General features: G+C 38.5%; 1 protein-coding gene across 1 annotated transcript; it reads left to right on the top strand.

Annotated features, from left to right (window-relative positions):
* Positions 1 to 11,218: 11,218 nt before the first annotated feature.
* On the top strand, positions 11,219 to 17,817 carry LOC103712494 (polyadenylate-binding protein RBP47-like). Its single transcript, XM_008799023.4, has 6 exons — positions 11,219 to 11,698; positions 13,951 to 14,404; positions 16,312 to 16,367; positions 16,448 to 16,578; positions 16,700 to 16,796; positions 17,457 to 17,817. The coding sequence occupies exons 1-6, from the start codon at positions 11,411 to 11,413 to the stop codon at positions 17,610 to 17,612; spliced, it is 1,182 nt and encodes a 393-aa protein (XP_008797245.2). The 5' UTR covers positions 11,219 to 11,410; the 3' UTR covers positions 17,613 to 17,817.
* Positions 17,818 to 18,259: the final 442 nt, after the last annotated feature.

The following is an 18,259-nucleotide window of genomic DNA, read 5'->3' on the forward strand; positions in this document are numbered from 1 at the left end:
CATTTAATATCGCAAATTCGGATGCCAATGCCATTTCCACCTCATTTGTACAGTAAAATAGTGAGATAAATGGAACTTGTAATTCAGAAAGATTTACTCAATTTCAGTTTTCTGATAGCATGCAACTCGTGCCAAGCAACAGAGTCATCTATTGGAAAGCTGCACCTCTAACAGTACATGCTTAGATGGAACAAATGAGCGGCCATGGGCTCCCTCATGAAAGGAGATTCTTCTCCTTAACAGAAGTTGCAAAAATCTGACCTCTAAAAGCATGCTCAAGAAAAACTTCATTCAGATCATGTTCCAATGGTTTAAACAATTTAAAACTTAATACAAAAAGATGCCAGCAGCTCACTTTGTGTCGTCAAATTTTTCTCCATTTTAATACTATTGTTCCATTCTTTACAGTAAGCCACCCAAGATCTCTCGCACAGCAAACCATTGTGTATTGAAAACAGAGTGCCATGGACTAACTAGCATCGACATCGCTAGTACTACTTTACTACTAGTGCTGCTTTCTTCAAGATATTGAGTGTCCCTCCTCTAGCCCAAGAATTAAACTTGCAATATGATTTAAATAGGGAATCTTATGCTTTCGGCAGCTGAAGATCATAATCCTTATTCTCAAGGTCCAAATTATTAAAAGCATGAGGCCATTCTTGATCAAAGACATTTTGGTTAGAAAGTAGGTTTCGCCGACCAAAACTTTAATCAGGCTCAATATTATGCTTTTGATGGCTGATCATCATAACCATTATTTTCAGGGTTCCAATATTAAAAACACGAGGGCTTTGTTCATCCAAGAGACTTAATGGAAAGTAGGTCTGTCCACAAAAAGTATCATCTCTCTCATGGCAACCATCCAATAAAAACTACTTTAAGCTTAGTGGAATGGACATTGAACAGGGGAATCCCATATTTCTTGGTGCATGCAGTAGTATAAGAGGTCACGCAACTTGTACTTCAGCCCATCTAGTTGCAAATAAAAAATTAAAAAAAACTACTTGATTCTTCTTAAGACCTTCGAGGTTGTAAAAAGGTTTTGACGACGCCAAGCTTTGCTAGCAATCAGAGAAGAGATGGAGGAGGTCAATAAGCTTAAGAATCATTTCATTTCAGCAAACCAACTACAATGCATTACTTTTGGATAACAAATAATCAGAATATAAGATGGTATGCAATCATCATCTGAAGGTGATCGACACACTAACGTAGTCCTACGAATTAATCACCACATTCAGTTAATTGGTGTATTTAAACAGAATGGTAATCCTATCAGTCTTGTTTCTATAAGCCATACATGTACCTCCAATTGATGGATCCCCTTGTAGACACTATATATTCCATTGGACCCACCTATCTAACTACAAACAGAGTGATCTTGAGATTGCCCTTACTAATTGTTTATTAAGTAGAATGATCCGATCGAAGAGAAGAAAGATTTTTTTCAACTCGCTCAATTTGAATCTCTCAAAAGAAAACTAGAAGGAGATAAAGGAATCTCGAAAGACTTTAAGTTCTCTTTTCTTTCATTGATTCTTCACAACTCTTAAACTGAGGTACATAGCATCTATTTATAATACTAGCGATGTCCCTCTTCACAATTTGGATTGAGTTCTTCTCCTACTTCAAATAAGATGAAATATCCTAAAATAAATGATTAGTAAAAATATTCTAAAAAAACTAAAATTTTTGAGGAGGTAGATCTCGACTTCTACATCAACTTTGTCCGATGTCACTTCATCTGATTCTTTTCGGATAGAGAGTTACGCCCAGTCAAAATCTTATCTAAAAAGAAAACTTTTGGTTTGACCTGTCCATTTCGGGACCTAAATGATGGAATTTTGGCCCAATTCAACCTTCTAGAGATTGGGCCAAAGTTTTAGATCTCGAAAAAATACCTATTTTTTTTTAAAAAAAAGATCATTTCAATCGGGCATCGTATGACCAAATTATGGCTTTCTGAAGTTTAACATGCAACTCGCCTTTCCGATATGATGGATCTTGCTCCTGAACCCTTTCCAGCCCTACTTGTAATGGTCAAAGTATTTCTCTTCAAAGGCGCCTTTTGTGGGGCAAAACCGTGCGTTGGGAAGAGACTATGAAACCCCCTTCAAAGCGGACAATATCTCTGAGGAGAAGCAGTCGCCTCCGCTGTCTGAGACCGGTGGGGACGAGGTCTGAGGGCGGTAAATCCTCCCGTAGCGCTGGACGCGCGGGCCGAAAGCCGATCTCCCTTGACCTCATCAATGGTGCTTTCGTTGAGAGCCTTTGACCCCGGCACTGACCCCTCCACTGAGGGGGCTATGTTGTGGAAATAAAGGGTCCGAACTTAGTCCCACATCGACTAGATAGCGGAGATGTCTGTTCCTTAAATGGAGGGGGGCTACTCCTTTCTCTTCAGAGGCGCCTTTTGTGGGGCAAAACCGTGTGTTGGGAAGAGACTATGAAACCCCCTTCAAAGTGGACAATACTTCTGAAGAGAAGCAGTCGCCTCTGTTGTCTGATAGCGATGGGGACGAGGTCGGAGGGCGGCAGATCCCCCGTAGTGCTAGATGCGCGGGCCGGAGACCGATCTCTCTTGACCTCATCACGCATCGATTTTAATAATCCTCTTGAATATTTATACTGGCCAAAGTATTCCACATCTAGTCTAGTGATCCTCCTTAATGCTCGTACGTAGTGGCCAAAATATTCTGCATTGAGTTTGGTGATTTTTCTGAATACTCGTAGTGGTCAAAGTAGTCCACATCGAGTTCAGTAATTCTCTTGAAACATAGAATATAAGGAGCATATACATAGATATTATGCTATTCGACTGTTACAGTCATATACTTTCTGTAGTCTAAAGAGTTAAGTGTTGAGATTCCTTAACTTTCTGTAGTCAAATACTTCCTTTTAACTTAAAAAAAAAAAGGAGGTTCTTCCTTTTACTAGCAACCAAGAGTATTTTATGCTTCACTTTACTTGGTCTCAGAATGATAAAGTTGAATCATACTTAGTAATCCGGGAGTTCCCATGGTTCACTTTACATGAGTATCACCCTAGAGTATGGTTTCCTTGAATCAACCAGGGGCAATTCTATGCTGTACTTTTACTCTTTTACATGACTAAAAAGGCATCTTTAAACATGTTGCCGCTATACCCATTTCCAAGTGCAAGAAAATATAAAGAAACAACCTTATGGTATGGGCCTATAGTGGGAAAAGTTTGAATGGGGTGTTTAGGTATTGGTCCTTAGCTAGTTAAGATACCAATTGAAAAAAGAAACCTTAAAACTCCTGGAAGATCATATTGTCCAATCTTTTTCTCCTTTCCACTTGACATTTTATTACTCTTATTATAGTTGTGGGAATAGTAACTCAAGGGAAACTTTCTTCGATGATAAATAGACTAGAGAATAGAATGGAGGTGCCAATCTTGCCTTCTCTTCCAAGACTTCCATTGTTTTGTTCTCTCTCTCTCTCTCTCTCTCTCTCTCTCTCTCTCTCTCTCTCTCTGTGTGTGTGTGTGTGTGTGTTGTCATGGCTGGAAAGAAGCAGTTCTATTCTTGTATTCTTGTTATTGTGCTAATTCTTGCTAATGATTATCTTTCATCAGAGGGAAGGCATTTGAAGGAAGAGAAGTTTAAATCTAGGGGATGTAGAGAGTGCCCAGAGCGAGGCGACAGCAAAATCGAAAGAAGGACAAGCAGCATGGTATCAAACACCATTGAAGGGCACGATAACCGTGTCCTCATGGTGGCCATGGATGCTCGACCCACGGCAGGCGACAGCAATATCGAAAGAGGGACAAGCAGCATGACATCAAAGACCATTGAAGGGCACGATGCCCGTGTCCTTACGGCGGCCATAGATTCCCGACCCACGGCACCCGGGCACAGCCCTGGCGTAGGTCATAGTATTAATAGCAGAGGCGGTGACAAGAACTAGTAGAATAAGCATCATCAGGAGGTCACGTAAGCCTCCTCTGCATGCATGGTGTATATTTCTGTGTCTACATGTATTTGTTTTGTTGCTTGGATTGTGTAAGTACAAAGAATTGTATCTATTTTATGCATCTATTTCTGCAGTATGTAATACATGAATTGTTGGGAGCTTGAATTTGGTGTTTTCTTATAATCACTATCCTAACTCTTGTATGGTTATGTTTCATTACCAAGAAAAGACAGGAAATAAGGTAAAACTAGGCAAGCCAGTAGTGCCTGGGTTGCGTGTGTTTTGGACTAGTTACAAATTTCACAACGATTACAACAAATGAAGTCCTTAGTATTTTGCAGTAATTCCTAGAAATCACACTTTATAATAACTCAGTTAATAATAATAAAGAAGAGAGGAATCAATTGGAGCAAAAGTAATCAAGAAAATGACAGTGGACCATGAACCAAATCATGTGTCTCATATAAGCTATACTTTTTCTCATCTAATAAACTGCAAAGATAGTGATCAGTATTTCATAAGTCTACATTAATTTGCCAGTAAGGTTGTTAAGCTAGTAACTTGAAATATATTCGACACTAGCATATTACACACGTCTCCCTGATTCAATTTTATGAAGAGCAATTTCTTCATGAGCCTACATCAATTTATTCTGAAAAATCACTTTTCGGTGCCCTATTATCTTAAGCTAAGCAACACAAAATTCTCGATCAAATGAATCTATTGTTTCATTTCAAGGTAAAGCTGCTTCCACAATGAATAATTTAAGATTCTCTGTTGCAGAAGTTTGCATTTTCTTTGAACATGTAGATACAGGCACGATGACCATTACTCGTTCCATCAGACGACGGAAAACCATGTCGACAATTTCTTTCCCAGACTCCTGCAATGGTAAGAGAAAAGATCAAGTAGCTAAAGTCCTCAGATGAGCAATTTGGTTTAGCTTACTCCATTAATTAAAGAGTTGGCTGGTGGAATCATGTTGGTTGTCAGCATCACTCAAAACAACGGCAGGATCTTTTATAGCCTGTCGTTTATTCACCCAAAAAAGTAAATGAACATAGTCTATTAGATAGATAAAAAAAATGAACGTACTTTAGCCGCATGAGTTGGTTAATAAATCATTGGCCAGACAAACTTAACTGTCTTGTAATGCATATGAGACTATAATTTTATTTTGTTCGAATAATTTAGAAGTAAGAATGTCATTAAAAAGGTCATTAGCTCTGGTCATGGAACGTCTTTGACTATCCAATCGAGCAACTTTGTATCAAGGTAGATTTTCTCATGCTTCCAACTTCTTCCAACCATTCATGGAGGGTTGGCCAAATAATTTTTTAAAGCCAGGTTGAGTCATTTACCAGATTTTATATAATATCATTGGTGATCTACAATAAATAATCTTGTTACTTGTATTTGATAAAGTAGTGGTGTTGTGCAGTCCAGCCTAGCAGAGCAGAAATAAAGAAAGAAAAGAAAAGAAAAAAAAGGTGGTGCTCATGGTTGTAGTCTTTCTCTGATGATAGAGGAAGTTCCCTGACTCGAGGAGCCGACCAAGCGTGCATGCTAGAATCTATAGGGAACCTTCCTCTAGTTTTCTAATCCTTTTCCTCTTCTTTGGGACTTAAACAAATAGCACCATCTCTCCATGACCATTAAAGGTGGGTGAGGGTGGAAAAATCTTCCTCAAATTATCAAATCAAGGTGCTTTCACGATGCTTCCATGCCTATCACTGCAAATTAGCATTCTTATATCTTTCCTCTCTTCTGAGACGTCAAAGTTCGCCACCACCTTTTACAAGGCAAAGTGGGTGACTGAGGCCCCAGGGTTTAGTTAGGTTTCTTTTAGAATGTGACAAGTGTTGAGTACGGACTTCTGAAAATAAAGAGAGAGGCAAGCTGCCACTCAGCATGAAAAGTATTTGGATGATACTAAATTATACCCTTGCAAGAGGTTAATTATTTTTGTTCTCATGTCTTTTACTTCTATCTCAGCTCTATTTGTCTCTCCCTCTGCACTATAAACAAGTTGATAAGCAGTTAAGATTAGAGGTGCGTCCAACAATAGTGAAATTTAAAGATGCCTTTGGAAGGTCGACATGTGAAAATGCGAAAAACAAGATACTTGTAAGAATGATTTCTTTTCTTTTGTGTTTCTATGAAAGAAAAAAGTTATTTAGTCCATTGTAAGGATGGCCATGAATGGGATTTGCTTAGTTTCTATTATTTTAGTTTTGGTCAAGTCGAAATGTTGATTATTCAATTGTCAGAAAAATATGGCAGACAGAGGTGGATGTTAATTAGGAAAAGGTTGCTATTCCATTAGATTGAACGAGTATAAAGAGCATACAAGTACCCTTGATCAGGGGAATTGGAGACTATAAAATAAATATACAATTGGCTAGACATATTCCTTGATTGAGGGGATTGGAGACAATATGTGATACACAATCAATGTTATTTGGTACCTAGGATAAAATTTTAATTTGCGCTATATTAGCACAATCTATCAAGTTGGTATGTGACCTTTGTCTGGTGCTTTCATGAATATGTCAGCTCTTTGGTGCTTGGCTGGCGCATACTTGGTTTGAATGAGACTATATTTTTTTATATGAATAACATGATAGCCAATTTTGATATGCTTCATTCGTTCGTGATGCACTAGATTAGCTGCAATAAGGCATCTTGATTATTGCAATAAAAAAAACCGATTGTGGATGATTAATGCCCAAATTTGTAATGGATACCAACTCATAAGTAGTAACAGTCATAGATTTGTACTCAGTCTCGATAGATGATTGATACACAATTTGTTGTTTTTAGTGTGCCAAGGGAATAGAAATGTCTCCAAGAAAGATGCAATATATCCGGTGATAGATTGCTAGGTGGGATAGCTTGCTCAATTAGCATCACAATAACCTATGAATTAGAATGATCTGGAAGAAGAAAGAAGAATGCCTTAAGTTGGCCTAACTTTGACGTAGCAAAGAACATGCATGACAGCATCTAGATGAGGGCATATAAGGCTGATTTATGAATTATTTGAGAATGTTGATCGAGTCCACAATATTCAGTCTGGTAATAGTGAGAGAGATGAGACAACCGAAGAGAAGTCAATACTTAGAAGCATCATCTCATAAATCAGCATCTGTCGCATTCAACTTTAGATGGTGCTCCAATTGGAAAAGTAGAGGGTCCAGGACCGAAGTAGCCCATATTATTTAATATTTATAAAGTGTGTTTTCTTTGGCATGAGAAGAGACCTTTCCTTGAACCATCTATTTCTATTCTAAGAAAATATTTGAGTGGCACAAGATCTTTGATGTGAAACCTGGTATTAGAAAAATGACTTGGAGCACATAATAACCTTTAAACCATTGGCGGTTATGATAACATCATCAAAATACACCAAGATGAATATCTTGCTACCTGTAGAGATTTCCATATATCAAGAATTGTCGGCTAGGGATTCATGAAAGACAGCACTGATCATGATACAAGAGAACCTGGCAAGCCATTATGTGAGGCTTATTTTAGAGTTTGGATTCTTTATGATGCAACTTTTTCACGGTAGAGTTTTGTACTACAATAGGTCGTTGTTGTATCATTCATCTTGAAGATAGATGGGTCTCACTTATCTCATGAGATGTTTATACATTTTTCAGTGCTACACGCGGGTAATCAGGAGTTAAAGGAGAGATGCACATCTCTAAGATGGTTTTATAAAACTAAACGCATAATTAAGTTGGCGAACACCCCTTAAATATATATATATATATATATATATATATATATATATATATATATATATATATATATATATATGATGTGGGGTCGGAACCCCGACACCAGCCCGCACACCGGGCGAGCAGGGAAAGCATCCGCGTCCTCCCCGAGGTATTGTCCGCTCTGGGATTGCCGCTTCGGGTCTTGCGGGAGGTCGCCTAGGGCCGTAGCCCAATGACAGTTCCGAGCCCTGACGGCGCGGGGGTCCGCGGAGGTTGCCCCCTACCCTCACGGTTTTGTCCCGCAAAAGGGCCCTCGGTGAGAAGAGGTGTTTTTTTTTTTTTTTTTTTGTGCTAAAACGGGTGCGTCATACAGACCGTGTATGAATACACCCAATAAGATCAAAATACAATATCTCACGGAGTGCCAAAGGCAGCTCCCCCTCCCCTGACCAAAGGGCGTAACCCGAATGGTGGGCCGCATAGGCGGCCACCCAATCAGCCGCCCCATTGGCCTCCCGAAATACATGTATGGCATGGATGGCCCCCCCATCTCTCATCATCCTGACTATGTCGCGGATCAAGGGGTGGTCTGAGCTCTCACCCCTCAACCCCTGCTGAATCCATCCAATAACGGTAGCTGAGTCGCCCTCCAGAATAATCGGGCTGGTCCGCATCATCGCCCGTGCATGTCGAATCCCCGCCCAGGCAGCGCGCAGCTCTGCTCCCGGGACTGATGTAGCGAACAAGTGGCAGCCGCCTGCAGCCACAACCCTGGACTGCGGGTCCCGTATGACAAAACCTGCACCACCACACGAGCCGCCATCCAACACAGACCCATCAAAGTTGACCTTGAGGAAGCACGGGGGTGGGGTGAGAAGAGAAGAGGTGTTTGCACCCCCCATTTAAGGCACAGACCTTTCCGCTGATTACCCGATGTGGGACTAAACTGGGAACCCTATCCCACAACACAGCCCCCCCAGCGGGAAGGTCTGTGCGTGGCCGGGGCCCTTCCTCTAGCGCCATCTGATGTGGGGTCGGAACCCCGACACCAGCCCGCACACCGGGCGAGCAGGGAAAGCATCCGCGTCCTCCCCGAGGTATTGTCCGCTCTGGGATTGCCGCTTCGGGTCTTGCGGGAGGTCGCCCAGGGCCGTAGCCCAATGACAGTCCCGAGCCCTGACGGCGCGGGGGTCCGCGGAGGTTGCCCCCTATCCTCACGGTTTTGTCCCGCAAAAGGGCCCTCGGTAAGAAGAGGTGTTTGCACCCCCCATTTAAGGCACAGATCTTTCCGCTGATTACCCGATGTGGGACTAAACTGGGAATCCCATTCCACAACAATATACAAATAGATTTGTAAGTTTATTGCCAAATAGGATCAGCAAAAGAAAAGCACCGACGAGCTCGACTGTCAAACTTGTGTTGATATTTTGCAATGTGAGCATAACAAAGAAAAACAAAATCTGTTAATAGGTATTAAATGGTTTGCTTTCATAATAACCAATATATAATATGATCCTTTTCTCTCTCTTTTTTCCAACTATTTTTAAAATATAATATAATAATATAATAAATTAAAATAAATGGAAAGTTTCAAAATCAATTTTTTGTTGCATATTAAACAATAAACTATAATAATCGCCGAGCAAAAATTTTCGTCATTTATATGATGTCATTAATATCTTTATTATTAACATTGGGTTTAACCTAATAATGTGATACTGGTTGGTGAAATATGCTTAAAGTCTACTTTTCCAAACGGGACATAAGTAAAAAGAAACTGAAGTTCGGATTTTATAGCGAGCAGTTAGAAAAAAGAAAAATCATTGGGCCGAGGAATGACTTGTCAAACCGTTTGGCACCATAAGCCCATGTAGCAATTTACATATGGAGGGATTGTTCTATTCCATTAAATGCTTTCATGATCATTTTCACTAAATAAAATTTTTAGGCCTACTATTTAAAAAATAGCCCTTCAGTTTTCCGAAAATTGTAGAGACTCCTAGTATCCCATTCACAAGCTCTATTGTCTAAAAGTCCCATTACATTATAGCCAAGCCTTGGAAATTTCCCCCCTCATTAGGTCAAATGCTGGTTTTTCATTAACTCCACCCTTTCCATTTTTATTTTTTCAAATCAAGAAAATGGAGCTTACTAAGATATTAAGCCTCTCTTGATTCTTAAGTACGGGTGTAAAATCAACTCATCATTTTCAGTTTTGTGATCCCTAACTTGAAGTATAGGATAGGATAGGATAAAATGATATCCCATATGTACATTATAATAATTTTAAATTATTGGACATTGGTGTAAAACTATCTTTAGCATACCTTCAGTTAGTTATGCTACTTAAATATGGTAGTCTGAGACAACTTCTCATCTTCCCTATTTTGATAATAACCAAGTTTGGCCTGATGTATTGTCATATTAATTTATGTACAGAATTAACTTTGGTCATGGCACATTTAGTAGACCTTCAAAGCCACCCTTTATTTCATTTATTTTCATTAATTTTATTTCATGTTTCAATAGAATGTGAACATATTGGATGTTAGACTCAATGTATGATTATGCTATCCAACACTTCTTGTAAGAAAAGAGGAAGATATAAAATGCAAAATCCAGATAAAAATACTTGACTATTTTCATCGAGTTACTTGTTTGTGAGATTAAGTGGACAAATCTTTTATTAGACAATAGATCATACTTTTGTCGAACACATTAAAGCGCTAATAACAAGTTATTGCTCATGTGCCAACAATAATATTCCTAAATTGGTGCCTAATTTTATGTTTCGATAAATGTTCCAAAATATCTAGCATTTTATTTATCATTTCAACATTTTCGTGCATCTACTCTTGTCTTGCATGGCTTTTGGTCCTAAAGACACTTGAGTTGACTAATGGCAGTAATTCTATTCTAGTATAAATACGAACTAGAAATTTCTTGTTCATGAGGCATCTCTGGTTAGCCATGACTCTCAATTTTTTTTCCCATCTCTTTTTCTAGAACGTAGAAGATCCAATAGCCTTCCAACTTCCCTTAACTTTTCTCTTGCATGTCTTCCCGTTATTTCTTTCCTTCATCATGAAATGCATCCAACATGCAACATTTCAGCATTAGATAAGTAAAACCAACAATAATGCTGCTTTTTCAAAACGATTTATTTCATAGGTTTTAAAAAATGCTATTCTAATGATACAAATCCTCACTAATTCAGCACATTTTGGAAAAGAAATATTTATAATCATCTCATTATTTCCTTCCTTTGTTTTCCATCTGGTTCTCTAAAACACTCAAATAAAAGAACTTTGAAGTCAACAAAATATTCATTAATGATTAGAATCCATGAAAAATAAGTGTCATAATACTCTAATCCCATTAGCATCTTCCATTATATATATTTTTAATTAATTTATAAGTCGGAAGGCTCGGAACCAGTTGGACGACGCGGGACCCAGGAGAGCTGGACCCTGGAGGAGGCCACGACATCACCGTGGATTACCTCCCCCCACCCCCGCCTCCACAAAAAACCCCGAGGGGCGCCCATCGACGGCCAAGAATGCCTCTACTCTCTCGATCCAGCGGTCCCTATCCCTCCTCGTCTCAAAGCCGCTTCCCTCTCCCATATCCCCCCCGGCCCTCTCCCAATCTTTCCCCTCGCCCGGGTCTTGCCTGTCCGCCCGCGACCACGCTCTCGCCGCCTCTTATCCGGCGACGAATCCCTCCGACGAAGCGGTGGAAACGATGCAGCAGGCGGCTGGCGGCTCTGATTCCCTGCAGCAGCAATGGGTGGCGATGCAGTATCCGCCGCCTGCGGCGGCGATGATGATGCGGCACCAGATGGTGCCGCCGCCGCCTCAGCCGCAGTACGCGCAGCAATTCCTGCCATACCACCCCCCGCCTCCGCCGCAGAACCACCAGCACCAGGCCGGGACGGCGGCAGGCGAAGAGAACAAGACGATCTGGGTAGGGGACCTTCATTACTGGATGGAGGAGAACTACCTCCACAGCTGCTTCGGCCACACCGGCGAGGTTGGTGTTTCCCTTCCTTTCTTTCTCCATATGCCTTTGCTTAGATCTTATTGAAATGTACGCTGTATGAACGCAATAAAGAAAAGAGAATGATTTTTTTCGTATCAATTTGAACAGAAATATAGGATTTCAGAAGAAGGGATCGTAGTTGTTTAAAATCTTTGTAGACACTTTGTTTAAGAATTTGCTTTGAAAATGGCATGTTGAGGGATATAGATCTTCAAAAAAATTGATGAGGGTTTGTTTAATTTGCAAGATTATCGATTCTAGATATTAAAGAAAACATAGATCTTTCTTCATATTTTATGAAAAAAAATGCAAAATGGGAATGTAAAAAGGGGTCCCTTTTAGAAGCCCAATGTCCGAATGTCAAGTTTAGATTGTATAGAACATGACTACAGTATAATTGAAAATTAAACTAGATTTCATATGCTAACTGGCTGTTGTAGTGAAAGATCTGTGGCAAGAAAAATGTGTCTCTGCATTTAATTTGTACTAGAGCTCTTATTACTTCATCAGTTTTGAACCCTTTTCTTCCCTTAGATATGGGCTGGTGGTTGCTCCTTTTTCCTCGTTAAATCTATCTTCTTCCAATTTATTGAAATTAAAATCATGTTTGTAATTGCTTTTTTTTTTTCTATTTTTTATAAATACTATGTGGTAGTATTCATTAGACTTCTAAAAATGTTTTAAGTTCAAATGTATCCAAGTTGAGCTGAGACTTGTGCACACCACCACTACACCTTCTCGTATCATTCTTAAAATTCATATTAACTAATGCCATTCTTTGTAAACAAGAAAGCTGTCAACTGAGTATTTGAGTTGTGTTAAGATTTATGCATGATATGACCCATGACCTATTTAGTGATATCTAAGTATATACATCCTTTGCTTGCTCTTTAGAAGTCCAATTTGCTTTATAGGGTATTTCCCTTTCAATCCTTCTGTTCTATCCTTTCATCGCATCCTACCATTATCATGCCTCAGTCTCGTTTGGCTTGTTAACTTGTTACAGAATTATGTAGAAGGGTAACATCATTGATAATTCAAGGAAGGGCTGAGGGAATCTAAGCTTCATTCTATTCACTGTTAGATTCTTAAGCCTATTTATCTTGTAGTTAGTACTACATTATTCAACATATTAGTCGATCCTCCTTAGATTCAATTTCTTACTATTTTTATGATACTGATTTTCTCTAAGAAAGTCATGGATGCTGTGTTTGATGCGCCATTGATGTTGCCTTGCTTGGTTGTGGCTTTAAGTCCTCCGCAATCATTTTTTTAATTGGTTAATTAAATCTGTTTAAATTTCATGGTATTATTGTGGTTTTGAGTTTTCAAAAACTCCTGGCTTTTGGGTGCAAATACATGCAATTATGATGGCTTCATGTATTATGAAATGTTTAATGGGACTGTGTTGTGAATAGAGGTTGTTATCCTAAGTACTATATAATGAGATTTGGTCTTGAGGGATGGTGCTTACTTTGATACTTCGAGCACAAAACAATATTTTTATGATTTTAGATTTGAGTAGGCTCAATGCTCTCTTTAGCTTATTGAGAGGCTCTGGAAGTCTGCTTTTCATTATAGTGCCAAGTGCATGTGTATTTAACCTACTTTAGAATGCATCCTTTTGTTCTTTGGTTATACCTGTTCGAAGTCTAAGAAATTTTGAAGCTGTGTAATAATGCAACACATGTACTTTGACTACTTTGTCATGTACTTGCATTGGATAAGCATAGATACACATACCAATATTAATTATTGCTGAATTTTTCTAGATCATAAAATAAGGCCTTGTATTGTGGAAACTAACTCCATGGTTTCACGAATCAAGTCTTGAAGAATTTGATGCATTCCTTTACTTTTTATTACTTTTGTCATCCTAAAATTTGTAAGAAAAAATTAGAAGATATTAGTAAGAAATTGTTCCTAGAACAACTTGCTAAATTCAGAGCTTTGTTGTTATTCACTTCCCTTATACTACATGTCATTTTCCCATGTTTACAATATCAAGTGTCAGTATTCCATATTTCCAATTATGAAAACTTGTTTATCCTATATTCATTACTGCTGCTTTCCTGGCTCTTTGTGGACACACAGTTTTACTAGTTTATGTTGATCATTTAAATTGGTGTTGATATTTTTGTGCAATCCATCACTCACCTCATCTGCTATGGCTTGTACTATGTGTTGATTTCATGAAGTTTACCTTGTTCATTTCTTGCCTTCCCCTTTTGAACATTCTGCAGGTGGTCTCTATTAAAGTTATTCGCAATAAACAAACTGGACAGTCAGAGGGATATGGTTTTGTAGAGTTTTATACACGTGCAGCAGCTGAAAAAGTAATTCAGAGCTTTGTTGGTCATATAATGCCCAACACAGATCAACCTTTTCGGTTAAATTGGGCATCATTTAGCATGGGCGACAGGCGTGCAGATGTTGCTCCTGACCACTCTATATTTGTTGGAGATCTAGCTTCTGATGTTACTGATGCCATGCTGCAAGAAATTTTTGCTAGTAGGTACCCATCTGTAAAAGGGGCAAAAGTTGTTATTGATGCAAATACTGGCCGTTCAAAAGGTTATGGATTTGTAAGATTCAGAAATGATAATGAGAAAACGCTTGCCTTGACTGAAATGAATGGTGTATTCTGCTCTGGTAGGCCCATGCGAATCGGTCCTGCAACCCCCAGAAAGTCATCTGGTATGTTTCAATTGTAATCTAGTTTGTCCAGTCACTTGTACGGGATTTTACCTATCTAGTTTTTAAATGCTTAGAAACATTTTGTTAGTATCAAGTGAAGTGCTCTAATTAGAGAACTAATATAGAACTCTAATTAGATAAGCATTTAGATAACTTGTGTTAGAGTGACACCTGACAGTAAAATGCAACAATATATTCTAAACTTGGTTTTAGTATTCTCTTTTAAATAATGATTCTTTTGGTTTTTTCAACAAAAAATTGCTGACAGAATACACCTGAAGGTCCCCAAACAATATATAGTACTCTAGTATGATGTTCAATCTGTCTTGACAAACTGAATTGTTCTGCTTTCCTTTTTTATCTGTTCATAGTTTTAATTTGCATTTTTTTGATACTTTTCAGTTGAAACTAAAGACTGAAACCACAGAAAACTACGGAAGTAGGATCTCATTTTTGTCTAGTCAAACTGAAGTGAAAATGGCTCAAAAATTGTTTCTACTAATGGTTTATCCAATTATGGAAGAACAACTGTTATGACTTAAAAGATATTTTATGGCCCATAATTTAGTCTCAGGATTGATTTTAGGCTAACAATAGGAGGGGAGAAGCTATGGGAACAGCTTCTGAAAAAATTGATAAGAACTTTGGTTTCTTTCTTCGTCTTCTTCTTCCCTCATCATTATTCTTCTTCTTTGATCCTCTTTCCATAAACAGGCCTGAGAACTTGTCTCCATGACAATGATTTATTCATCTTGGGGGACAGAATATTATTCTGGCGATGTTTTTGTGCACAAGTTCTGAAAATAATTTAGATTTTAATAAGACTTGATGGTTAAGGTCAAGAAATGTTTCTAGGAATTATGGAAAAGAAAATATTTTCCTTGCTCTTCGTTTTCTTGAATGGAAGTTAGATCTCACTTGATCTTTCTGCCCACACTTGTTTCAAGGGAAGCTAATTTCATATAAGATTTGAATCAAGCTAGCATATATTGCTCAGTATGGAGTGCACTCTAAAGTTCGTTTCAATTTTGTTTTTTGGTAAATGGTTTGGGGCTCCAACAGTAGCTGCACTCTTTTCATCGTGCTTTGCCTTCTTTCACCTTCATCTAAACTCTTCTCAAGACCACAGGAACTTCATAGAGTTGCTCCTTGGTTGCATGAACTTTAACCGGACAGTGAAGAATGCACCTTTACGCCCATTGACCCCATATATTTCATGGCATTACTTTGTTTTGAACAGCTGGCTTGACCAAAAATTCTTCTTCTTCTTCTTTTGTTTTGAATGGAGCCTTGACCAAAAATTCTAAATCAATTTATATTAGTTATAGCAAGTTTTGAATCGTTCTTAAAATTTGGTGGATCTGACCGTAATCCATAAAGCTGGATCCCTGGAGGGGGTAAAACTTCTTTGTAAAATTGAGATGAAGGTAAAGTTGTGATGTACAATTTTCTTTTAGGAAATTTAGATGCGTTCTAGATGTGTCTTCTTGAGATGGAGGTAAAATTGTGAAAGAAGAAAGATGCCTTCCTGTTGATTAAACTCTGCTAATAATGTATATTGAAGGTTCAAAGCTAGCAGGCTGTTTCTTGGGCCAATTGGGAGGGAGAGTGAAGGGATTATTGCGAGGGGACAACCACTTCTTAGTTTTGCTTGGCACCATCTTTTGAACCCTAAACCATTGTGAGCATGAGAAAACATGTCAACCTGGAATATTGATTCAAGGAATGGTTAATGTTAGAAATGTTTTAATAAGCAAAATATTTTTAGTTTTTATTCCCTAGATTCTATAATGGAAGGCATTTTCTTGCTACTTATTCATGCATGATGGTATACTTGTCTGTTTATATTGAAGTTGGAGTCGTGGAAGTGGTGGATGTCTTTTTCTTAACTAATATTATCATTCTAGGTGGTTCTGGAAATGGTGTACCTGGACAGTCGCATGGAGATTCAACTAACACAACAGTAAGTAACAAATTTTTCTGCTGCAGCTTTCTGTAGCCTATGGCTGTACCTTTTCCATCATTATTATGATCCTCTTGTAGGTTTTTGTTGGGGGACTTGACACAAATGTCAGTGAAGATGATCTCAGGCAGGTCTTTTCTCAGTATGGTGAAATTGCCTCCGTGAAAATTCCATCTGGAAAACAATGTGGCTTTGTGCAATTTGTCCAGAGGTGCATTTCTAAATGCTTGATTTTATACTGTGATAGTGACGGACTTACCATAGTTACTTTTGTTAGTTGCTCCACTAAACTTGAAGCTTTTATGTGTATTGCACATTATCATGTTTGGCAGAAACAATGCTGAAGAAGCATTGCAGGCGTTGAATGGAACTGTCATTGGGAAGCAGCCTGTTCGTCTTTCATGGGGCCGCAACCCTGCAAACAAACAGGTATAACTAATAGAATTAGAATATTATTTCAATACTGGATCATTCAAACTGTCCTTTCAGCTTAGGTTACATGTCAAGCTATAGACACCTACCTATTGTTAATTTGCTAGAGACTTGGATAATGTTCATCACCCAAATCAAAGTATGGCGTTCTCCGGCAGATAAACATGAGAGAGATCTACTTGCAATTATTTATATTTGAAGGGGGAGAAAAATCATTGTAATGGTTGTCCTGCTAGAAGATGAGCAGAGTAAGCTGAACACCTGATGTTTGGATTGCTCCATGGGGCTTCCAGCCATACCCTTGAAGTTCAGTTGCTACGTTGGTATAATAGACGAGATCAACGATCAGAGGAGACCAATGATTCGATTTAGAAATCTAATCCCCTGTTTTCATATCACTGTTTTTCAAGTAACAAAGGTCACATTGAATCAGATGTTGTGTCTTAGAATGTGGATTATTAGGAAAAGTTAAACTAATGACTCATACCATCCTCTTGCCAGATTCTATAATTACAACTGAACATTCTTGGTTTTGTTATCCTGGTGTTTTATGGAAAGAACATCCTAAAACTTTCTGGCTGAAATATGATAATGAAATTTCAGGCTTGATTGCTGTCATTATTATGTTTTCTAATGTACTTGTTTTGTTGTTGACAGTTAAGAGGTGATCCTAGTAATCTGTGGAATGGTGTTTACTATGGAGCACAGTTCTACAATGGCTATGGGTATGCTGCCCCAGTTCCAGGCCCAACCATGTATGCTGCTCCATATGGGGCTCATTCCTTCAATGGAGACCAACAACAAGTGAGCTGATTTGGGTACAACAGAAACCCACATTTTCTTCGTTGATTTTTGTCATTCTTCCTTTTATAAATTTTGATTGGTTGCTGAAAGATTTTCTTTTTTTTTTTTTAAAAGCCATGTCTGTGTGCTTCCATGTGATATAAGAAAGATGCTTGATATGTACAATCACAACATCAGCTTTTAAAATTAAGTTTTCATTGGTTTTGTGTCAATCCACCAAGGTATTGTTGTTGTCCGCAGGATTTGTGAAGTTTTGGCTGCCCATGTCTGGTACCATTAGGATCCTTAGGCCCCTCTTGATCAACCTGTACATCACCCTTGCTTTATATATGGGCAGAGATTCCCTGTGCTATATATATGTGCAGAGATTTGATTTGTTTCTTAGGTTTCACAGATGGCCAGCATAGATCTAGTAAATAAAAATAAATTAGGGAGTTGTTTGTTAAACATAGAATTGATGTGAAATGGTCGATACTTTTTGCTCAACTTGAGCAAAGTGTCACGGAACAGACAATTGCTGTGAAAGCCGTTACCGTTTCACGTCTAATGTGTCATATGGAACATTGTCAACAGGCAAAACAAAAGTGTCAGTGGAGGATTTCATATTAGACTTAGAACATATACAATTTCTATCACATATCGTCTATAGTATTTGA

This window comes from Phoenix dactylifera, chromosome 15 (genome assembly GCF_009389715.1).
Source record: "Phoenix dactylifera cultivar Barhee BC4 chromosome 15, palm_55x_up_171113_PBpolish2nd_filt_p, whole genome shotgun sequence".
NCBI classification, from domain to species: Eukaryota; Viridiplantae; Streptophyta; class Magnoliopsida; order Arecales; family Arecaceae; genus Phoenix; species Phoenix dactylifera.